General features: G+C 40.0%; 2 protein-coding genes across 7 annotated transcripts in view; one reads left to right on the top strand and one right to left on the bottom strand.

The window, feature by feature from the left end:
• The window catches only part of LOC125063858 (protein shank), a 198,696-nt gene extending 185,798 nt beyond the window's left edge, over positions 1 to 12,898 (top strand). For 3 of the 6 annotated variants that reach the window (XM_047670533.1, XM_047670530.1, XM_047670531.1), the window contains 19 exons: positions 1,079 to 1,398; positions 1,722 to 1,916; positions 2,148 to 2,214; positions 2,995 to 3,246; positions 3,684 to 3,857; positions 4,492 to 4,613; positions 5,167 to 5,267; positions 6,372 to 6,576; positions 7,304 to 7,406; positions 7,497 to 7,607; positions 7,824 to 7,916; positions 8,116 to 8,211; positions 8,379 to 8,508; positions 8,629 to 8,752; positions 9,643 to 9,751; positions 10,260 to 10,408; positions 10,550 to 10,672; positions 10,946 to 11,064; positions 12,188 to 12,898. In XM_047670533.1, the coding sequence (XP_047526489.1) occupies positions 1,079 to 1,398; positions 1,722 to 1,916; positions 2,148 to 2,214; positions 2,995 to 3,246; positions 3,684 to 3,857; positions 4,492 to 4,613; positions 5,167 to 5,267; positions 6,372 to 6,576; positions 7,304 to 7,406; positions 7,497 to 7,607; positions 7,824 to 7,916; positions 8,116 to 8,211; positions 8,379 to 8,508; positions 8,629 to 8,752; positions 9,643 to 9,751; positions 10,260 to 10,408; positions 10,550 to 10,672; positions 10,946 to 11,064; positions 12,188 to 12,743 (3,149 nt within the window). In that variant the 3' untranslated portion in view covers positions 12,744 to 12,898. Of the gene's footprint in view, positions 1 to 1,078; positions 1,399 to 1,721; positions 1,917 to 2,147; positions 2,215 to 2,994; positions 3,247 to 3,683; positions 3,858 to 4,491; positions 4,614 to 5,166; positions 5,268 to 6,371; positions 6,577 to 7,303; positions 7,407 to 7,496; positions 7,608 to 7,823; positions 7,917 to 8,115; positions 8,212 to 8,378; positions 8,509 to 8,628; positions 8,753 to 9,642; positions 9,752 to 10,259; positions 10,409 to 10,549; positions 10,673 to 10,945; positions 11,065 to 11,541; positions 12,083 to 12,187 lie in introns of those variants that run through there. The other 3 variants (XM_047670532.1, XM_047670535.1, XM_047670534.1) reach the window with 3 other exon arrangements.
• Positions 12,899 to 15,008: 2,110 nt separating this feature from the next.
• LOC125077680 (WD repeat-containing protein 19) lies at positions 15,009 to 24,589 on the bottom strand. The gene is made up of 21 exons (XM_047689684.1): positions 24,566 to 24,589; positions 24,299 to 24,456; positions 23,923 to 24,147; positions 23,318 to 23,528; positions 22,724 to 23,004; positions 22,382 to 22,641; positions 21,979 to 22,199; positions 21,778 to 21,900; positions 21,470 to 21,657; positions 20,885 to 21,091; positions 20,339 to 20,550; positions 19,732 to 19,819; positions 19,169 to 19,357; positions 18,204 to 19,088; positions 17,974 to 18,082; positions 17,570 to 17,719; positions 17,136 to 17,229; positions 16,951 to 17,060; positions 16,583 to 16,750; positions 15,346 to 15,422; positions 15,009 to 15,271 (listed from the first exon to the last, which is right to left on the bottom strand). Exons 1-21 carry the CDS (start codon positions 24,578 to 24,580, stop codon positions 15,160 to 15,162), a joined length of 4,083 nt encoding a protein of 1,360 aa, XP_047545640.1. The 5' UTR covers positions 24,581 to 24,589; the 3' UTR covers positions 15,009 to 15,159.
• Positions 24,590 to 24,912: the final 323 nt, after the last annotated feature.

The following is a 24,912-nucleotide window of genomic DNA, read 5'->3' as shown; positions in this document are numbered from 1 at the left end:
ATTAGTTACTTTTAATAGTTCCGAGCAAGAATAAATTAGCAATTAATTTAAGCAAGAGCACGACGCATAGTCCAGTAGAGATTCAATAAAAATAAAAAAAATACCTCAACCTGAGTAGAAAACAATTTTTATTGTTCAAGCGATAAGATTTAAGTGTAGATAATAATGTTCAGATCAAATCTCATCGTAACTGCGCACGATACACCTGCAGTTACGAACTCCAGTCACGATTGTTGCAATTCTCGCTCGAATAACTTGCGGCTCGTCCATTCATAATGAAACGACTTGTTTTACAGAAGCCACTGTTATCAACGTATAGGTTACACGATGTTTATCTCTCATTGTTCCTCTACTTAGCACTACTAACTTATAATGGATAAATTATGCCTTCAAATGTAGACTTTATCCATTGTTATAAAAACGTTTGTCCTGTCTGACTAGAAACGCAGACGTTAACCTACTCTAGAAGACTTGGAAATTTAAGCTTTGAGTAGTTCCCTCCAGTCCTTGAGATGGTTTTTGTATAAATTTTACCCGTAAGAAGTCAGGACGAGCAGCTATTATAAAGTATGCACGTCATTGTTCACTCTGTACAGTATAATTCTTACGGAATTCCATTGTATCGGTTCATATTGTTTTCAATACCGTGTCAATCTTGTGTGGATAATCCGCGTTAAATATTCCGACCTTGAGACTGAGTGAAACTAATTTACTATTCACAGTACATATTTAATATTTTATTAACATAATGTTTTTTAAAGATTATTTATCATATTCAATTTGTTATTCATATTTTTTTATTCATGCTGAATATTCCGAAGTAAATTTAAAAACGCAAATTAACAAAAAAATATAATATAACAAGTGCAACACAAACTGCCCATAACTGGCTTAACACTATAACGGGTACCTTATTACCTACAAATTATTATTCCTTAAATGAGTTATGCTAATTTTACTACTATTCATGATAATATTGTTTCATAAGTATCATTTAAAATTCATAAATATAATTAAAATTCAAAAATAATAATATTCAATAATATTTATTTTGCACATATTTTTTTCATCTTTACAGAATCTCCACTTACAATCGCAGCTGGCCTTAAATCACCCGGTAAAGTATTGATTGCCCTCGTAAACGGTGGAGCTCTCCTCGACTATCGGACTAAAGATGGCAGTACAGCGATGCACCGAGCTGTTGAAAAGAACTCCTTAGAAGCAGTTAAAACTTTATTAGAACTTGGAGCGTCACCAAATTATAAAGATGGCAAAGGATTAACGCCTTTATATCTATCAGTAACGAACAAAACCGATCCCTTATTGTGTGAAACGCTACTCCACGATCATGCGACGATTGGGGCCACTGATTTACAGGGATGGCAAGAAGTTCATCAGGTCTGAAACACATTTAACTTTATATATATTGTTATAATGTAACCAATTTACCCATATATAAAAAAAAAACTGAGTATTTTTCATGCTGTAAGCTCTTAAGAGTTTGAACTTTGATGCAATGTTCTGTTCGTAGGAATTCGTCTTATCTTCGCGTTTCCCTAAGATGACGAATGTATATATCAAAATGAACGTGAATGACAAATATCATAATAATAATTAATATGATTAAAATTAGGGAAAAAGATAAATAAAAAAAGAGTTACATTTGTACTTTCATACGATCGTCGATTTTGATAACTCATTGTCAAATACTAAAATTCCAGGCTTGTCGAAATGGCTTAGTTCAACATCTGGACCACCTTCTGTTCTACGGCGCGGATATGAATGGACGTAATGCGTCCGGTAACACACCATTGCACGTTTGTGCAGTCAACGCACAAGACTCCTGCGCGAGACAATTACTCTTCAGAGGCTGTGACAAAGAATCGTTGAACTTTGCTAACCAGACGCCGTATCAGGTATATCGTATATTCCATATTTCTTGGTTAATAAGACGCTTGGTTTTCGGATCATCTGTAAACCTGGCTTTGTGGCCTAAAATAAATTCATCATCTAGTGCTTTCTTTGTTATGTTGTAAGGCTTTAATAAATTCTCAAGATGTATAAAACAATTTTATAAATGTTACAGAAGAAGAAATCCATTACTAAATACCATAACGTTACTTAAAATTCAGTCCATAAACTTACAGGTCGCAGTTATAGCTGGAAATTTAGAATTGGCAGAGGTGATAAAGAATTACAAATCAGAAGAAGTTGGTGAGTCAGAACCTTTAATTATATGTGCATGGCCTGTGGCTGCTGCTTTATAATAATTATATTATATTGGATGGGACTATGCGCAATATTTTTGACTATCTGCGCCAAATTTGGTCTGGAACTTTTATATTAGGTACGCTTTCATTTGAAACATATTAATTTATAAATGTACTGTATTGATGTCGTGGATTACTTGTTGTCTTTTTGATATTTTTAAGCAAACCCCTATTTCCGCTATACATGATTCCGATGTTTTCCTATTTGACGCAGATGTGAATATCAATAGTGACTAAAATTATATCATACATTTAAATATAAGAACACAGCTTTTATATAGCATAGTGTGTATTTTTAATTTATTATATATTTAGCATAGCTGATTTAATGTTGAACTATTGCATGAGACCATCCATACTATCTATATCAAGTTATTATTATTTCTATTCCATTGCTTTATATCATAATGGTGATGGTTGTATACTAAATATTACAGAGTATTGTAACACGAGAGACACTTATTCGTCAAACGTAACCTCGTATAAATAACACGATTCGTAGAATTAAGTATTATATTATGTATACAGGTGTATTATATGGTAACAATATTTTATCGTACACAATATGTTTTAATATTTATTTTATAGCACGTTATTTTTTTTTTAAGTTCAGTATTTTTTCATCGTTCGATTGTCGTCTATCGTTCCGGGAGATTTTCGAATTATTTTCCCGCACGTTTTTTTTTACTATTAGTTTGTTCGGTTGGTAACGAAACGATTACAGTTCCGTTTCGCGGTCCACCGCGCTACAACCCGCGGAGGCGATCGGGCGCGTGGGGCGGCTGGTGGAGCGCCGGCGACCGCTCCTCGCTCGCCTCGTCCACACGCATCCCCGCCGAGCTGGACGCGCTGCTGCGCCGCCCTCCCGGCGCGACACACTCGCCCTGCAGCCTTGACAGGCCCTTCTCGTCCGCCTCCTCGAGCATCAGCGACGCGAGCCACCCCAGCCACGAGGACGACGCTAGCATACTCACAGGTAAAGCGTCACTCCGCCCACGCAGAGCACGCGACGCGCGTCCGTGCGACGAACAACCATCACCATGCACCGACCACTCACGAAACCATCGTTGCATGTTCTGTGTAAATGTAAATAATCTAGATGTTTCCACGGTCCGCTTGTTCGCTTCATTCCTTTCGAGTTGTTTTTAGGGTTACCTTTCTCTCTTAGGGATCCTTTCGACCCTTGCGTGATCTAAATCTATAGATGTGTGATTTGTTACTATACCTATTAAAATTATAATAATAATTAAAGCTATAGGAATATAAAAAAGTACCTACGAATAGTCCGAGAAGGACTCGACCTGCCGACTAAATAAACGTCGATGTATAAAATCGAAAAAGTAGTCAGAGAAACGGAGACCGGGCGAATGTCGTGACGGTGGAAATGACGCGCGAGCGCGGACGTGTCGGCAGATAAGAGCGCGGGCGACACTAGCGACATCATCTCGGACTCGAGCGGCGTGGGCACGAGCACGTCCGACACCACCACGTGCTCGCTGCAGGGCGGCGCCACCGTCGTGTGCCTCACGCCGTGCGAGCCCGCCGCGCCCGGACATCTGCGCCTCAACCAGGGGGACATCATAGAAGGTAAAGTCGAATCTTTGCTGTGCAATTTGAACTGAAATTCATTCAAATGTAAGGGGGTAAATATATAAAAAAAAAATTAGTGTTAGATTTAAACGTAACTTTTATTTCAAATAAAAAAAAACCCTCAAATTTTAATTCAACCTTATAAGTAAAACGATACGTTGTCCTTTTCTCAAGAAAGTGAATGATCATTGCACTGACTAATTTAATGTTTGCAATTTTTGACTAACATGCATAAAACAGAGAATGAATACAGGCATTTGACGCTCTGAAGACTCATGTAACACATTACAAACATTTTTGCCCATACATTAATAACAAATACATTCACAAAAATAACTAAACTTTTTTATAAGATTCAAAATGTCGCTTAATTTATGTTTATCTCTATGATTTTATGAATAAAATAATCAATAGATTTCCTATAATGCAACGTGTTTATTTAAACGGCTAAATGTAAGATAAAGAGAACAGAAACGTTAATGAAAAATAGATGGGCCGAAATTTTATTTTAAAATTTTACTCTTATCACGACCGTAAAAAATAATTATGACAACGAAAAATTCTTTTTAATTCTTGGCTATGACACTAATAAAAAATCAAAGACATAACCAACCACATGTAACCGCAACAGTAACGGGAGCAACGGATGAGGGTTTACTGGAGGGTACCGTTCGAGGCTCGGCAGCTAGCGGGCTGTTCCCCGCGCACTGCGTGCAAGAAGTGCGGCTGCGGCAAAACGCACACCTGCACCAGGTGAGTACATAGCTTAACATGAATAGCAAATTAGGTATTTATTATGTGATCAACTATTTTGCTTTCCATAAGAAAAGAATTGACGAATAACAGAACACTATGCCGCAGTTTCGCGTTTCAGTAAAAGACCGGTAAAAAACGACACAAACCCATTCATTCTTTTGGCGACAACATATTCGTTTGTGTAAAATCATGTATTTTTACATTACTGTACAAACATAAAGTGTATGCATTTAATTGTAATTGATTATATAATTAATAGATAGGTACCTACCTAATTGCCTATTAATACATAATCGCATGTCGTGTTTGAAATTTAAATCCATATTCGTTAACGGTTACATATTATAGCTTCACTTCAAACTTACTATTGGTATAATTTGGGTTTTTAAATGTACTGAATATTATAAATTAGCTTCAACGGGTTTAATTGCAATTACAGGCGATGTGTAATAACGTAAATAAATAAAAAAATTGTCCGACCATAGAAAATATCAGATTTCCTTAATACGTAACATAACATTTCATTTGGAATTTTTGTTGCCATTTTCAGGTCCTTTCATCGGGACCGATCCACCATTCACGGGTAACTGGTCGGAGAGAGATGGCACTGAGTAAAACTTACAGTGCTACCGCACCTAGGATAAAGAAAACGTAAGTACACGGCTAGTAAATTTGTAAGCATTTTTTTCTTTAAACCTTACCCACTTACACTAATAACTACACCATATTTCAATTAAAATGTTTTTATTATTTAAAAATTTTAAAACAAAAAAATCCATTCCATTGCAATAATATTTCAAGAAAGATAACATCTCCTGGTCTCAACCTTTCCTGGTTGCAATTATACTGTCAAGTAAATGCTTTTTTTTTTTAATAAATATTTTTTAAATAAATAAATATTGGATAACATCACACACATTACTCTGATACCAGTGTAAGTAGCTAAAGCACTTGTGTTATGGAAAAAAAAAGTATTTGGTTTTTCCATCAAAAAAATTACAGCAATATGTTGTTAGATTAATTAATCTGTTGTAGATCTGTTGCATTAGCGCGTGCCCCTTCACGTCAAATTATTGCGAGTAAAACTACTCCGAACTCTCTCCGATTGAGTCGAATTTTCCGCCCCATCGAATTATGAGAATTGAACATAGATAGTGCACTTCTACACGTGCACTTGGGCACAACGATAAATACTATATCCTGCGTAGTTGGTTTCGTATATAAGTCGTGTTCAAAATCGACCGAAAGAACATCGTCATAAGCCATAAAAAATACTAAATACGCAGTCACAGAGCTGGATCTAATTGTTAATATAAAATACTAATCTGTTTAATAAAACTTGGTTATTGTTTTGATAAAATTTATTACAATATAAACAAATGTTGATGAAGTTTCACAAACAATTACAATATGTATCAAACAAGATTTTAGTCGTGAATCGATCTTTAATCAATGTGCATCCCGAAGCATATCTATAAACGGGTCTTCACTAGTTCTCTCGGTTTAAAATCAATATGTTCCTCAAAATATCTTCGAAAGTTGTTTACAAAAAGCAAACTGTATGTATGCATTTTCATCAACTCTTACAAAAGTGTCTGCCTAAATTTGATTCAATAATGACGTTTGGAGTATCTAAAGTAACAAAAATAATATTTCGATTTAAAATTAAATCAGTCGATTTCCGAAGTGAATAGTGTTTCGAATGCAGAAATTAGATTCCTCCGGGTGCTAAAACATCCATGGCCCGCTGCGCAGGTACGGCAACATGGAGACGCGCACGGTGGTGCTGCACCGCGCGCGACGCGGGTTCGGCTTCGTGCTGCGCGGCGCCAAGGCGTCGTCGCCGCTCATGGAGCTGCGGCCGTCCGAGCGCTGCCCCGCGCTGCAGTACCTGGACGACGTGGACGCGGGCGGGGTGGCGGACCGCGCCGGCCTGCGCAAGGGGGACTTCCTCGTCGCGGTTGGTGCACGCACACATCCATACGCACGCACGCACGCTCGCATACACACACGAACTCATTTATTTACAAATACTCGTTACAAGATCAATCCGTGAATATAAAGTTTTTCAATACAATACTTTTATAACTTAAATTTTATTAAATACTGTCTTTACTTCCCTAGTTTGAACAGAAGCGCTTTACATCGAACGTACGAACGAGTTATTTTATTAAATTGATACTGATACATTTGATGAGCTGGAATAAAGTCAACAATAACACTGGCAATACAGTAATATTTGTTTTTTTATTAAGAAGGAAACAAACTGACAATCAAAAATAACGTTAGGATATTATGTTAAAATTGTTAGTAAACATCTATACATAGTTACATTCGGAGACCTTTCAATTTGTGCTTCACTACTGTGCATTGCTGTTAATCACTACTTTGTAGTATACTCTACTACTCTGTATCTTTAATTAAATACAACTTATTTTTTAATGTTATACTGAATGATAAAAACAAAATTGGTAAATAAATATAAATAAGTTAACTTGAATTAGAAGTACAAAAAGTTTATAGCATACGACAATTTGGTACAGAGATTTGATAACTGTCTTTAAAAATATATTATTTATTAAACTTTAATAGTTAATAATATATATTATCATACTTAGGAGGTCATTGTTTGAGGAAACACCTAAGCGTTTTGAGTACCTCCCCTCACGTGCGCCGTCCCCCCACAGATCAACGGCGAGGACGTGTCGGCGGCTTCGCACGAGCACGTGGTGGAGCTCATCCGCGGCTCGGGCGCGCTCGTCTCTATGACCGTCGTGTCGCTCGCGCACGGTAACCCCGGCATTATTTTTCCCATTGAATTATGGGGCTTGCCACTTATTTAATTTTAATCATAATATTTTAATATTACTTTGCATCCAGCAGTCAGCAATGAGATCAACATGTGTACCGTGCCTACGAGTAAATCACAAAATCAACTGTCGAGTTCCGGGCGGCCGTATGCCGCCACCTTACCTAGGAAAGCAGCGGGTGGTATGTTATTTTTTTCAATTGAATAGGCTAAACAAATATATACGATACGATACCTATACAAATTAGTTAGTGGTAAAGAGTAATTACTGAGGGGCATCATGAATAAAAGTCGTCAAATGGTTTAAATTTGTAAATAAATAGACTATTTAGATAAACATGTTATTAATGTTGCTTAAGGAGAAAGATTTAAACTTTAAGCCCCCCCCCCCCCTGCAGGCCGCAGCCCCGCGCCCGCGCCGCCGCGCCGCGACCCGCGCACCACGCTCAGCGTGGGCCGCGCGCGCGCCAAGTCCATGGTCGCCGGCCTCGGTGAGTCCCGCCCCCTGGGCCGGATTATTTTACACGCGCCACGTATAGCTGTGGAGATCACTAGTGATGTTGAACTCTTTCTTATACTACAAAACTCTACGTCTAGGAGCCTGTAGTTTTGTTGTATAGGTAGTGAATCTATTTTACCTTTTAGTAATGTAAAAATAGCTAATAGAAATTATTAATGTCTTTTAATTAGAAAATGGCGGTGAAAAAGAAGAGAGTTGCGAACCTTTAAGCGTCGCCGGCAAGTCGTCGTCTGCTGAATCTGTTCAGTTACATGGCGGCAGCAATAGTGAGTGTTTACATCATAGCATTGTTATTGTAATCATATTATATTGAGTATATTTTTTTTATATCTAAAAAACGAGATCAGTAGATTTTTCACATTATCAACGCAAGAAAATTAAAAAAGTAAAACATTGCAAATCTCAAATGAGTAACCGTTCCGGCGGCCCGCAGCGAGCGCGCCGGGCGCCGGCACGCCGCCCGCGCCGCGCACGGCCTCCATCCGCGCGCGGCCCGCGTCCGGCCGCATCACGGCCGCCGAGCTGGAGGAGCTGTTCCAGCGACAGGCCGGCGCCGACAACGCGTGAGTGCCGTCCCTCGCACTGAATGCATTTATTCATTTAAAAAAAAATAACCAAATCACCCTACGCAACAATAGAATTATTTATTGTCCGAGTGACGTTTCCCCCAATCGCGTCCACAGCAGCATCAATAGTGCTATGATGACGCGGTCGGCCTTCCAGGGCGGCTCGGGCTCCCCGCCCGCCTCGCCCGCGCGCTCGCGCGTCTACGCCTCCGTCGCCGAGATGAAGCGGAACAAGGGCAAGGTACAGCTACAATTACATTGGCTCGACAGTTACGACCTCGACAGTTTTCCAAAATATCTACTCGAACATATGTAAGCTATCTTTAGGATATGACAGCCAAAACAGTAATCTATACTAATATTATAAATGCGTAAGTAACTCTGTGTCTCTCTGTCTATTACGGTTTCACGGCCAAACCATTGAATCAATTTGATATGAAGTAATCTTAAACCTCGTGTAAGGGCATAGACTACTTTTTATACCTACTTTAGACAATCAACCCCACGAATCCCCAAAAGCGAACGAAAAATGTCAAAGATGTCCTGACACTTTTACGTTGGAATACCCTCTGTTATTAAAAATTAAATTAAACTGAGATTTCATTTGTTTAATGGATTTCATGTGTACCTCTATAATTGGGACTCGGTAGCTTATTAGCATCTACGAGTAAGACAATTCTCATGAATAAGTAAGTTTTGTATTGTTTAGAAATATAAAACTATATTCAAATAAAATATTTCTTCTTAGCATACCTCTAAATAAAAAGATGCAACTGCAAATTAAGAAACTGTTATTTTAAACCTATTATTGACTATTTGGGTAACTCGGTAGATGAAAAGCCTCACTGAGACCCCGATTATTCAAGTTGCTCTGTGTTATTTTTCAATTTTCATCTCTTCATTCTATTCTGTCTAGGATTATAGTTAGGAGTCTTCTATACTGTTTTGTGAACACTACGACCCCTTTTGTACTAATACATTCATAAAAATAATTTTGTAAATTAGACAATTCCTATCATCTTGGACCTTCTAAATTTTACGTTTGATTTAACATGTGGCTAGTGTAAATTTTAGCAAATATAAAGTGTACTTCAGGTGTCTTTATTCAAGCGTCACAACGCGTCATTCCAGGTGTGGAGCAAGACCGCGTCGCTGCGCCGCGACTTCCACTCCACGCCGGACCTCGCGGCCGAGCTCACGGCGCACCCGCCGCGCACGCGCTCCAGCGAGGACGTGCACGGTACGCGGCGACTGCGATGTACTCCTTATAGCGAACTCATCGATACGACTCCACTTGATATTTTTTCACTACTAAATAGTGTACTAGCCTATCTGTCTCAGTATCGACGATCATTTGAGATGCCATTGGTCCAGAGGCACATGCAAAAGACCAAACAACATATCATGATAACTAAATATATACAACTAAATTCATATTATTATTTAATTAAATAGCGCGCCCTCTCTACATACTGTTACCTTCGGCCCTTAGGGCGGAGCAATAATCATAAACATCAGCCTAACTAGAAAAGTACTGGTATTTAGTAAATTAATTTATTAGGTATATGAAATTTGTTATGCGGGCATGTATCTATATAAAATAGGCAAAGATAAAACAGTTCAGTAGATTTTGTTCTCTGTTTGTCAAACGATTTGACTTTTTGTGGTTTTCTTTAGTATTACAATAATATATATATATATCCCTGAACCCTGAATACTATTAATGAGTCGTCCTCGTCCCTGCGCAGGCCCGGCGCGCGGGCCGCCGCCGGCCGAGGCGCCGCCGCCGCCGCCCGGCGCGCCCGCCTCGTCCTTCCGCCCCGCCGCGCCCGCCAAGCTGTACGCGTCCCCGCGCGACCTGGCCGCCGTCGCCTACCGCCCCGCCGCAGACCAGACCGTACGTGCGCCTGTTTTATTTCATTACCTTATCGGTTCGTATAGGTGCGAGATAATCGTAGCTATTCCCAGAGTATGTGTGACGTCCCTGAGACTCCCCCTGTCCACGGACGCCCCGTAAAACGGCTAGCGGTGTGCGCAGGTGCGGGGCGCGACTGCGAGCGCGCCGCGCCAGTGGGTGGGCCGCGCGCGCGCCGCGTCGGCTGACGACGCCGCGCACCAGTACGCGCAGCCCATCAACCTGCACAAGGGGTTCACGAGACAGGTCTGTGAGCTCGTGAGCTTTAATTACATAAGTACTAGACGAAAATGTGTATTGAGTACCTACTCTATAATGGCAACAATTAAAAATTAATATTTTTAATAAGGAACTTAGTTAAGGCTATTAAAAATTCCAATTAAAATAGAATGATTAAACGTTTAAATGTTGCAAATGTTGCAAGAGCGAATATTTTATTTCCTCCGCACCATTAACAATATTTTGATTCTATTCTATTTTATATAAAATTAACGAGAGCTCCGTGTGCTTCCCCCGCAGAGCTCTACGCCCGCGCCGCCCATCCCGGAGCCCGACTACAGCATGTCGGAGTCCGACGACGAGACGCCCAAGCGCGCCGGCGAGCCGCCCGGGGAGACCAGCGCCAACAGCAACACCAGGTATGTGCAGACACGTATATTTTCCTTTTGACATCCATTAACACATAGAACGGCAATATGCGTGACATATAGACTTTTTCTGAGTAAGTAGGAAAATACAGATAACCAAACAATTTTGAAATTCTTCTAGACGACTTGAAATGAGCGAAAATTCTTAAGTTATTTTTGTCGATCCAACTTAAATACAGATATATAAGACTGTTTTAGTTTACATTAGGAGTTAATATTCTATCACTTCGTAATCGCCGTAGCTGTCAAGTTTCGCCTAAAGAACTTAAAATAAGATTTTAGATTCAAATGTATTGAACATTAACAGTTAAAAAATATTGCTTCGCCAGCGCAAATTGAACCCTTGAGTTTACCGATTATTATTTACCAAATGAGATAAAATGCATTATCTAGATTTTTTTTAAAATACTTACTACATATATTTATAACAACGTTCTAGTCCATTCTAACTTGAAGTTCCGATTTCAGGGCACAAATATACACAACCATTTACGAATAGAAAGGAAGGATTTAATAGAAGTAGTTCTATTTGTAAAGATACCATATTTCTTTCCAAGGTATAGTTTACATTTGACATAGAAAATTAAAGACGCTTCGTCCTCGTCATTGGGAAAATGTTGTGTCGTGAAATAATATCTATCATTAACTTACAATTTACTTTCTCATTACTTGTTCATGTTTTTCAAAACAACCAATTTTTTTATCACCAATCAAAGGAAGGCTGTGTCAGTATTTAAAATCATTGGATTTTCTAACACTAGGCCATACATTTTAGCTATTCTCCGTCGTTAAAATCCTTTTAAGTAACAAGGAATACATAGTTAGGATATACATATATATTCTGTTGTCCTGTGCACAACTCGCTTTATATTTGTAAGTATATATGAGATAAGTAATTAATAAATCAGTGTGCATTCATTTGATCATAAAACTAATCTTCATAAAAAACTTGAAGACAAAAATGATTCTTTACAGAGGTTCATTTTATGTTTGTTTGTTTCGTTTTTACCTATTGTACATCTATAATCCAGACATTCACTCCATCGACACGCGTGTCTAGCAAAGCTTTTCTCTTGTTTAACGGCATAACGACCGATGCGCTTCCCCGTCGCAGCGGCAGCAGCTCCGGCTCCGGCTCGATGCAGCACTCGTTCTCCGTCGACGAGATCCAGAAGATCCGCACGCGACTCAAGTCGTCCAAGTCGTGCGGCGACGAGCTGGCGGGCGAGCGCGACGACGGCGACAACTCGTCGTCCGGCGTGTCGTCCGACCAGGAGGCGCAGGCGCGGCCGCGGCGCGACAAGGTCTCCTTCTGCAGCTCCGTCACCGTGAAGTCGTCCAACGACGTCATCAGCACCGAGCCCGTGCACAGCTCCAGCGAGAGCCTGGCGCCGGCCGCCATGGCGCGCCACAACTCGCTGACGCGCCGCCGCGCCGCCGCCGCCGTCATGCGCGCCGGCGCCGCGCGCGGCCGCTCGGCCGCCGAGCGCCTGGGCGTCGACCCCGATCGCGCGCCCGGCCGGCGCCGCGCCGCCGTGTCGCTGGCCGAGCTGCCGCCGCCGCCCGAGGAGCCGGCCGGCGAGCCGCCCGGCGCGCCGCCCGTGCTGGCGCCGCCGCCGCAGTTCAGCGACCGCGTGCGCGTGGTGGCGGCGCTGCCCAAGCTGCACTAGCCGCGCCCGAGCGCCGCGCGAGCGCCTCAAGCCAAAGATTATATATTTATTGTCGACGAGTCGGAGGTCGCCGTGCATTCCTCGCCGCGGTCTCCTCGTAGTCTCCGAGTGTCAAAGTTTAACCCCCTCGCTGAATTCGCTCATTCGCATCGATTGGCTCCTCTTTTCGACTTGCCACCCCTCCCCCGCAACCGAGTGCCATCGTGTCTATGATTTTGTAATATTTTTATATATATTTGTAAATATTTTACGAGAGCTATTTTGAGTGTCGAAAGAGTGGACTAGGTATTTGTATATACGAAAATATATCCGGCCAACGAAAACGATATATAAGAATATGATATAATCGCAATATTTATAAGTAAAGTTTATTATTATTATTGAATTTTATTCATGTTTAAAAAAAATTGATTTATTTCATTCGTCCATGAATATATCGAGAAGTCCACTCTTTTGACGGAAAGGAAATTTCAATATAACTTGTACAAGGCCGAAGCCGTCAACTTGAATGTGTTCTCACCGAGACTAGTGCTCATTAAAAATTCAATGCTTTAGTGCGTCATCCGTTCCATTATAATGTAAATTTTTATATTAGGTCTTTCGATGTGCCATGATTTCACTACAAACAATAACAATAGATTAACAAGAAAAATACAGCAGTACGTCACAAAAAAAGAATATATACAAATCATTATTATTATAGTTGGCCACCCCAACATCTGATATATAAAAAGCGTCGATAGATAATAAATATCAATTAAAAAAATACGGATATATATTTGTACTGGAACCGTGGTACATCATAGAATCAAATATTACGAATATTTAACACCAATATTAAAATTTTATACTCCAATTATTTGCGTCTCTTTTAGGTTAGAAAGCACGCTGCGTAAATTTCGTATAAATTAAAAACTACGCTTATAATGAGACGTGTTGAATTAATTTTCATTTTGAAAATTTATAAAACTGTCTAACTCGCGTTAGTAAAAGTAATGTATTGTAAAAATCTCCATATTTCGCCTCGTGTACTATTATTATTAAATATTTCGGAAAAATAATAATAATACGAAATATAGAACTTTTGTATATAGATAATACAAATACTTCTAGCTTCAAATTAAAATCTTAAACCCATGCCGGAGATTATCGGTCTAAAATAAAAATTTATATCTCACGCAGCTTTGCTTTCTTAGCTTAGAGTAAACGGCCGCAAATTCAGCCTAAATAAGCTATTTTATTATAGCACCTATTACAGAGTACTAAAGTTCAAAATGCAACGGGCCTGGATAATTTGCAATTGAAAATGTCGACTCAGCGACTTCACTATTTAGGAATTGCCTGAGAATGGAATTATATTTTCAATATTCTAGATTTGAGTATACACAGGGTTAGGTGGTTTTCCTTTCTAACCTCACTTTTGATAATTATTATACAATAATAACGAATTATAGCGAATTAAACTTAAGGTCGTCATTGGACAGGTATTAAATTTCGTAACATTGATAGACTGGAGTAAACGAGAATTGAAATAGGGATAGTTAATAGTAGCCTAGATGATCCGCCCTGTGTATACTCGGGGTAATAATAGCTAATTGTAGCAAATAACAAATTAGCTCAAGTCGAAACATTTAGCGGGTTTAATAGGACCCACTATATATTATTAGCACAATCAATTAATTTCTATTAATTATTATTGAGTTATAATCTTCTTGTCATTAATTTAAGTTGTATAAATGTATTGTCTACTTAAGGCATAGATAGGTAGTAGTAATTATATTAGGGCAATATTGATGATTCTAGAATAACCGAACGGGAAAGCGGCCCCTCTTTGAATTGAGGATGAATTTTTATATGGATGTCTGTATATAATCATAAGTTGATACATCGTTGGAAATTATTAAGATTATTTTATATTATGGTTGTTTTTGGGTATATGTTAATTTTTCGAATACTTTTATTATAAACATTTAAAACATGTGTAGCCAATAAAGATTCGGTTCGCAATTCGGGACGAGGCCGCTGCATTTTTGTATAATATATACCAACAATTGTGTTTTACGTTTCATTTGAATCTCAGTATCGGACGTGTAACTACAACTTGGTATTTTCAAATGAAAATTAAATGTTTCATCACTCACTCGTGGTTTTTATTTTTGCCTTTGCCTCGTAACTTATATATGAAATAATAGTTTATAATAAAACAAAAACGATCGTTATGCTAAAAGTATTTTTAATATAAAAAAAATATCAATAATTAAAATAAGTTATTATTCAATAGCTCATTTTCGAAGTAATCGGTATAGTTTATAATTCCCTGATAAACTATAAAATTGGAGCAACGCTCTTATCAATACAAGGACGGATTGTAATCACATGGATATTCGACTTAAAAATAATCATCGTAATATGAACCTTATTCGCCGCTCTTAAAGTCTAAATACAATGTCACATCGTCTATTTTTACAAGTCGCCGATAATCTACGGCTTCGCCGCACATCGGACATTTTCCTTCTTCACGTAACAATCTATAACAATAAAATCATTTTAATCAATAGTCAATATAACTTTATTACAGTAAAACGATAACGTGAGTACTTACTCTTTGAATTCTGATAATATGGCGGGAAAGTCGCATTCGGGACACGCCGTTAAATCATCTTTAATGATGTGCATACCCTGGGAAAATTAAGATCAAGTTTATAATAGTATATATATATGAAAATAATAATGTTCTTACAGATCTTCATCGTATGTCAAATAAATACAAATTCAATTATTTTTATTGTTTTATTTTAAATATTAAATGTATGTTATTTAATATCTTTTTGCGTACCCTATTATTTATTTCTACATAATTAGCTCATCATCGAGCAACTTTTAAGTTTAAGTCACTGGCAATTCTGTCTGGTCTGTTTAATTTTTTGAATTTGCCATACCTACATAACTGAGTTTTGAATTTGACTTTGTATTAAATTGAAAAACCCTAAATTTTACATTAGTTTACTTAATATTTAAAAAGGAATTGAATTTATTAGTAACGTTAATTTTATATATTTTAATAATAATAATTTGTCTACAAAAATACAACAGTGAAAAATAAATCTTGCAGTGAACTCCAATGGCAATGAAATGGCAAGAAAAAGTTTAAGCCTCATTCCAATTTTTTTTATGGTATAGTTTGGCGGACGTGCATATGGGTCACCTGATGTTCAGTGGTCGCCACCACCCATTCTATGGGTGACGTCAATGACGCTGTAAGAAATATTAACCTTTCCTTACATCGCCAACGTGTCAACAACCTTGGGAACTAAGATGTAATATCCCTTGTGCCTGTAGTTAAAATGGTTCACTCACCCTTCGAACCGGAAAACAACAATATTGAGTACTGTAGTTTGGCGGTAGAATATCTGATAAGTCGGTGGTACCTACGCACAGGAGCTTGCACAAAGTCCTTCCACCAATGTTGCCCATTTAAAATTCACTTGTTATTTTTTTATTTCATTTAAATTACTGAGTATATGATACGGTATAAGGAATATATACAATATAAGTTATTAATAATAATAAGTATTAATACTGTTAAATAACATAGCGTTAATTAACTTTGCTGATCAACTTCCCTCCTGATTTATTATTAATGAAATCCGAGCATTAACCTACTTTCTATTTAATTTGACTCTGAAGTTGCCAAGCTGAGAGCTTCGTACTCGAACATTAAATGTCGCAGTGTTGTTAAAGTATATAAATATCGTCTACAGTTTTACTGTATTCCAACGGCAGAAGTAAAGATCTGGTGCTTTCTAAATGGATATTCTCGGTTTGTACGGTGGGCTCACCGTGGCGAGACAGAAGGGCACGTCGGCCTCGCAGCGCGCGCAGCGCAGCTCGGCCGGCGCCAGCGCGGCGCCGCAGCGCGGGCACGGCTCGGCGGGCTCCGGCGGCGCCGCCTCGCGCGGCGGGTGACGCACCACCGACTCGATCTTCTTAACGTACTTTGGCTCGATCTGATTTCATTTTGGCAAGAAAATTTATGGAGCAAAATTTAAAATCTTTTCACTTGTCTATCATATGTCTGTTGTTTCATTATTTTAATACGATATTAAATTTAATATTAATTCTAAATTATAAAAAAAATATTTAATCAATGTAATAGCTATAATAAGGTCTCCCCTACATTAGCACAAATATTGAGTATATAGCTGACCTGCGACCGGTATTCCGGCTGCATGAGCACGCGGGCCCAGCGATGCGCCTGCACCCGCAATCCTGCGCGCGCGCACTCCAGCACCGTGGACGTCAGGATTGAAACTTGATCTGTAAATAACTCGAGTCAGATGTGTAGATCTTGAAATATTTCAATCACATTTACAAGAAAGAAAGACAAGTTACGTTGCTGCGTCGGGAAAAATGAAACTTCTGCGGCCGTGCGCAGAAGCAACCTCGCGGCGAGGTCGTGCCGACCGCGCTTCACGTGCGTACGAACCTGTGAACGAAAAGTAAAAGTCAAAAAAAAAAACATTTTCACGAAAGGCAACCCGATGAGAAGGGCACTTCGAAAAATATAATCAATAAGATTAAATCCGGAATGTTGATAAAATATTTATTTTTTATTGAACACAGAAGGAGTGCATTTATTAGCTTAGCAAAAATATTAACAAAATATTCTTCAATCCTGATTTAAGTATAACGTGGAACGAAAAGAAAATGTAGAAAGCTAAAAAATGTGTCCATTTCTATCTTGTGGTGCCATAATAACGCGGCATTATGGCAGCACAAGCTAGAAATAACAATACAATAATGCGCCGGCGCGCCTCAGCGCTCACCAGTATGTAGGAGTGCAGCAGCGCGAGCGCGCGCGTCAGGTCGCGCGGCGCCGCCACCCCCCGCGCCCGCAGCGCGCCGCACAGGCCCCGCGTGACGTCACGCGCCTCGCGGTACCGCCCCGCGCCGCACTCCGCGCCCGCTATGATCACCTGGCGCGAGCGCGAGCAACGGTTATTCAAATTATGAACATATTTCTAAGGCCACCAACAAAACGAATATCGAAAACAATGTGGAAGAGGTATAATAACACCTATGTGTTATTACTCTATCCATGGAGAGTATAAAATTTGAATAAACTTAAATGGTGCTTCAAACACAGGTGACGACGCAATTGCGTTGGCATCAAAAACATACCCGCTTGTCACGACGCTACTAATACGAATGTAAAATATAAAAATCTTACAGCTGTTTTCGCTGCCTCTGTGAATTGTTTCTTAGCCATGTAAAGTCGAAACAAATAACGCGGATCACGTGGATTGCCATCAACTTCACCCAACAAAAACTCGATCAATCTACAATAAAGTTAAGTTATAATGAAGAAACTACACTACAATAGAAACAAACTCTTTATCAAATCGATATTTAAATTTAATATTACAACTCTTTTTATTTTTAAATAAACCAATCACGTACCTCCTAGTTAGTCTATCGTCATCGCAGGCCGCGACCACATCTGTCGCGATCGTAATAGCCTCATTCTCCTCCCCCTCTAACCTTCCCGCTTTCAGTAAATGTGACATCGCCTTATTATACTCCCCAGCATGAAAATAAAACTTCCCCGCCAGCAGATCATTCTTCTCTCCCTCAAAATGCAACGCTAAACTCTTGAAATCCTCTGGCCTCGCTTGTGACGTCTGTATTAAAATCTCTCCGTATAAACTGAGTTTGCCATTCTTCCTAGCCAATTGGAATGCCTCGTCGTAACACAATGACATAATAAGAAATTTAATTGCCGACGTCGGGTCGTCGCTGTTTTGGAAGTAGTTAGCGACCATCTTAGCTCCCTGAACCGATTTCGTCTCTTGCACCAAATTCACAGCCTCGTCGATGTCGTCCAGCTTGTCCAAATTCAATCGTATCGCCGACTCGTAGTCCTGGGCTTTCAGATACGACTTCAGAGCGTCGCCGTATCTGCCCTCCGCTTCTTTAGCCTTAGCGTACTGCAAGTGAATGCTCGGCGAATTGATCTTCGGTATCAGGGCTTCCACTTTCAACCAGGATTTCAATTTAATATACAAGGAGGCCGCCCTCTCCGCGTTCCCCGCGTGATCGTACAGGGCCGCCGCGTGCGAGTACTGCTTCTCCTCCTCGAGGAGCTGCGCGCAGTCCTTGAGCAGGCCGACGTCGTGCGAATACTTCATCGCGGTGGTGACACCTCGCACGACGTCGCCGCACCGAATCGACATACGAGCGATGCCGGCCTCGCACTTCGCGTTATGCTCCCTCGTCCGGACGTCGGCCTGGCTCCCGGCGATCATGCTCCTCTCGTAGTTGGCGAGCGCCTCGTGGTAGTCGGCCCTGAAAGCGGTCCAACGAATAAGAACGTCAGCGAGGTCGAGTGGCGGGGGCCCTAGGGCCGGCCTCGGCGCGGCACTCACGTGAGCTCGAGGTGCTCGGCGCGGTGCAGCGCCAGCGCGGGGCGGCGCGCCGGGCACGCGGCGTCGGCCAGCGCGGCGGCGCGCGCCCAATCGCCGCGCGCCGCGTGCAGCTCCAGCGCCAGCGCGCCGCCGCCCTGCAGCCAGCGCGCCGCCGCCTCGCCGCGGTCCGCGCACGCGCACAGCGCGCCGCTGCAAGCACGCCACCCCCGGCGGACTGTTATTATGGGACGTGTATGCGAGTGCTCTGGCTCTTTACGCTTTGTGGTAAACGTTCACAGCGACTATTGAGCTGTTCCAAATTCAGCCCCCGTCTAACAAAACGATTTTTATGTACGGTGTCATTTTATCAAAAACATGTCAACGTATATAAGTGGTCATATTATCAATGTACTGAGTGTTTAAGTTGTTTTGTACCTTGAGCCTTGAATAATGCAAAATATGATATTTGTAGATTTCATAACCGATGATAATAATCTAATGGTTCCTTTACTTCACTCTGTATAAACTGAATTACCCTAAAACAAATAAAAATTCTATAAACTGCTTTTATTTTTTCCACTTACCATAAAATGGGAAGTTCTTCAATATGTGATGCGTCTTCGAGAGCCCAAACCATAGCCACGTCGTTTAATTTCGTGTAAACTCTAATAGCTGGAACAATATTAAATATTTAATCATTATATTTTTTCTACTTATATAACTATATAAATTTAAAGAAAAGCGTACTTTAGATGATTTGGAAAGCAGAAAGTTTCTGTGAAATCATTTTTAAAATTACAACTCCAATTTCTGAAGCGTCCGCAAGGTTATTTATTGCAGTTATCTCTCTTTGAGGCGGTTAAGTAAGAAAGATCTAAATCAAGAACTTTACACTATGTAATACAAGCATTATTAAACTTGTTTATAGATTGTCAAAGAATTACTACCGACCACGTTTTCGTTTTATCAATTAATGTACTGAAACATTTATTTTTAATGATATAAAATAAAAACATACATATTTTTTATTTGATGTTAACGATGACGGAATTTCTACATGAGGAGAGAAATACTGATAATGGCGAGTAGAAGATAATGAGGGCATCATACTGTATGTTTTCTTCAATAATAAACAATAATCCAAAATAGATTAGCTAAGAGTGAGGAAATTATAATGTAAGCAGATTTTACCAAATTCCACGTTCAAATCGGCAATTGCCGCTTCGCCCAACTTCCTCCACATTTCGTCCTCTTCCACCGCGTCACAGAACAGCCACGCTTCGGAGAAGCGTCGCAGCAGCAGCAACTTTTCGATGTGCTTCCTCTGATTAGCCAAACGTTTCTCTGTATCGACGTCGGCTAGACCGCTGGTGTTATGCGACTCCAATGCAACTTTTATCACACTGAAATGATTATCAGTTGTTTTTATGATTTAACTAATTCTAAATCACAGGATTTGTACAGTTAGGTATACTGTTGAAATTTTAATTATTTAAAACTAAAATTCCATCGTGTCATAAATTAAATAATGCCGGCGACATAACTTCGACGAGTCCACTGCTTCACGGTGGGAACTGTAATCTTTCCGAAAAACGACAAGCATTCCTCTATAAATGACAGAAGTGAAAGTAATTTTATTTGGGTAACATTTGACGTGTCTGAAGGTTTTCAGTGAATAATATAATGAATGTTAGGATTTAAAATAATACCTAGTAAAATTTAGTTTTATATACTCACTTCCCCCCACTGACGTAGCAGTACACGTCACCGGAGAACAATATGAGCGGTATCTGGTCGGGCAGCAGGCTGGTGCTGGCTATGAAGTCCACGTGCGAGCCTTGGGTGGAGTGCGGCGAGTAGTAGTACGTGTCCACGGCGTCGCCCGTGTACGCCGCGAACACGTTGCGGTCCGACAGGCAGATGTCCCATATGGCGCCCTTATAACTGAATCGTCAACATTCTACGATGAATAAGTGGTCACCTGGTCATCCATATACATAGGTGCTGTAATATTAACTATTCTTTTAAACTAACGCAGTCAGGTGAATGACGAAATCAAAACATAGTAATTGAGTATAAATGTTTGTATAATAATAGCCCTAAAATGTATCACTTGTTGACACAGGCCTTCTATCCTTTGCAGGGACACATATGGAGTTTATTTCAGCATATTGCTCTCCTACGGATTGGTGATAGATATATCAAAATTTCATCCAATACATGCAGGTTTTTTTAAGATGTTTAGCGAGCACGAGATGAATTATTATCTCTTTCCATTTTCAACGACAACGACGTTTCAACATTAGGATTCCGATAGGCGACCTGCGCTCGTGCGGCAGCGCGCACAGCTCGGCGGCGGGCGCGCTGTACACGTGCGCGCGGCGCCGCTCGTCGCGCAGCAGCGCGCGCGCGCCCGCGATGTCGCAGTGCAGCGCCGCCACGCCGCACGCGTGCTTGTACCGCGAGCACGTGCGCCACTCCTCCACGCCGAAGTACTCCACGTGACCTTGCTGCGGGACCACGCGGAATCGATCACGAATCGACGTCGATATTTACTATTATTACTATCTGTGATATCTCTCGGCCAGAAAAACACAGCCAGTAATATATATGTGGAACTAAGCGCTTACGTCTGTGACGAATATGAAGAAATCGGTCGTGAGATGTATGTCGACTATTTTTGCCCCCTGCATGTGCGGTTCCGGGAATATCATCGCATCCCGCTCCGGCTGCGACGTGTCAGGCGTTTCGATCTGTAAATGCACAGTGCGAAGATCAGCTCTCACGGTCATACTACGGCGGGCCGAGGAGGGGGCGGCGGGCGGCCTCACCGCGTGCAGCACGGCGCGGCCCCGGCACGCGGCGGCGGCGTAGTGTCCCGCCACGCGCAGCACGTCCACGGCGGCGGGGTACTGGCGCCGCAGCGGGGGCCCGCCGCCCAGCGGGTAGAACGAGCCCTGCTGGCCGCTCACGCAGCACACGTGCGCCGCGCCCAGCGCGATCACGCTCGGCTCCGTCGCCACGGCGTAGCTCGCGAGTGGCGTTGGTTCCGCTGGAGAAAATTTAATAAGACCACTTAATTACCTCATTCTTATTTCTCTTTCGAATACAGTACAAACCATTCGTTGACTGGGCTGGATAACTACAGGTCAATATTATAATTGACGTAAAAGAAAAATTGTTGCGAATTAACTGCACAAACAAATTTTATAAATTGATGTATATAATGCTGACCCTTGTTGACCGGGTCCGGCTCGTCCCCGACGGCGATGCACTGGTAGACGGTGAGCTCGGTCAAGTTAGTGAGCGTGACGGCCCTCGTCCCGTGCGCGGCGTAGAGCGGCGGCAGCGTGGTGACGTACACGCCGAGGTACCCGCGGCCGGCCGTGGCCAGCAGGCGCCCGTCGGCGCTCCACGCGCAGCGCTCGGCCCCGCCCACCGGCTGCACCGAGCCGCACACTTCGCCACTGTTCCATACATCTATCAACTTCAACCTAAATATTGAAAATTACAAACAAGTAGGTTTATTCTATTCTTAAGCATTTTTTTAAATATAAATAATTTTTAAAGACTCACTGTCCATCTCCACATGAAGCGGCCTGTCCATTCAATATAGCGATATCTGTCAAATTTTCCTTATGATTCTTGACTTGGAACAATTCCTCTCCCACTTCTTTTATATGAGTAGATATGGCTATTATATATCCCGCACTGAATCCAATAAGAATGTAACCATCACCATACCACTTATAAGATACGATGGAACCATATCTTTGCTGAAATGCCAGCTCTATAGGATTTTCAGGATTAAGAAGATTGTATAAGTATAATGTTCTCTTTCCAACCACAAGGCTAATCTGTAACAAAGATTATTCCAAAGATTTTACGAGTCATAGTTATAAATTACACTTTCTATAAGTACAGGAAAATAAATTAAGACAAGGCAGGGATACAGAGACTGCATAAATAGTTTTCTATCAGTCAGTAGTGACCTCTCTGTCATGGTCTTACCATCCGGTGGCCCATTTGCATGTCCTCCTACCATACTGATAAAAAAAAAGAATATACATTGATATTCATTATATATATCAAAAACGTTAATATATTTCCAATCTGAATATTAAACTAAATTTGAATATAAAATTGTATGAATAAAACTGTGTAACTCACTGTATTTTCACCTGCAATCCTTTCATCTGTTTTCATTTCGGAAAACTGTAAATCATTTGGAATATCACGCAAAGTAATCATTCTTAGCGTGTCACCATCTGAATTATTGATAGATAAGTTTTTATCATCTGAAGCAAGCACCAGTATGCTATCTCTATTCCAAGCCGCACATGTGATTTTCTTTGTATGTTTTCCTATTATGGGTATTCGCCTAAATAGTCATGATTTATTATTACAATATATTTATATATTGCTCAATTTATATTTATTTATCAACTAATAAATTTAAAACGCCCTTCAAACAAACACATATATTTTCATGCAGAAGAAAAAATTTAATTTGCAATAAGTATTCAATAAATTATGTTTATTTCTAACTATAAAGAAAATCTGAGTATTTTATTTTTATTGTTTTTTTCTTAGAACATATGAAAGTTTAATATTATAATGGCAGTACATATTATTTAAAATAACTTATAAACATAGTTGGATTAAATGTATATTGGAATTTTTTTTATCAATCCTCTTATTCATTTAAAAGTAAATTTCAAAGATTTTAAGTTCCTAGTATTTAATATATATATTGTTTTTATAAATTAAATTACTTTGTAGTGTGGTGGTTATATAATGCTAAGTTTCCTTTCTGGGTTCCTATTGCTAATAATGGTTCTCCATAAGACCATGCCAAACAAGATGGAGGTTCACGGAGCCCAGTCTCTATGTTTACTCGCTTGTTGGCATGGCACTCCCATAATAGAACAGAGTTGCTGTTTGGTGTAATGATGGCCAAGTAGTCACCATCATTGTCCCACTCCATCCCCGCACAAAGGCTAAAAACAAAAAATATACTATTGTTGCATATTTATAATGATAAAGTTACAACACACAAAGAAACTTAAAAGTAAGATTTAATCATTTGATTTATTTGCTTTTAGATCTCACTAAAATAATGAAAGGAATATTTTATATATTGACACTCACCCCGAGAGTTTTAATCTCTCCTGCAATTGGCCTGATCGATCATGAATAGCCACTGTGGCATCCGTACCAGTAGTTGCAAGCAAGGAGTGTGACTCCCCCTTTTGCCATAAAAAATATAGCTCTCCAAGGCCATGAGGTTGTTCAATAGTATAAAGTAACTGAAAAATATTTATTTTTAACTTATGGGGATAAACATTAAAAAAAACAAACAGTTACAGTATAGATGATGTAAAAATGTGTAATGTGTATATAATGAAACAAACTTACTTTTGGAGAGTACATTTATAATTTATTATTAGTTGTTAGATAGGAATAATCAAAATATAGCTCTTAAAATTTAAAAAAGGAGACAAATTTTCTATCTTTTGCAAAGATGCAGAATAGTAATCATTTTTTATTAAGTTAGTAAATAATATTAAGTTATATGTCGCTTTTTGATTTATAGCTGATTATTATTATTATAAATTTAATTTTGTATTATCTTTGCTTAAACTTTTAAATAATTGTTAGTTTAAAAATGTTAAAAAGTTTATGATTGCTGTTTGACGGCTGTTGCTAAGCAACCGTAAAAGTCCTAATTTCGTTATAAAAATAGGTCCTACACCTAGTGGTCT

This window comes from Vanessa atalanta, chromosome 4 (assembly GCF_905147765.1).
Source record: "Vanessa atalanta chromosome 4, ilVanAtal1.2, whole genome shotgun sequence".
Lineage (NCBI taxonomy): Eukaryota > Metazoa > Arthropoda > Insecta > Lepidoptera > Nymphalidae > Vanessa > Vanessa atalanta.
The sequence above is the reverse complement of the archived record's forward strand: the minus strand, read 5'-3'. Positions and strand labels throughout refer to the sequence as shown.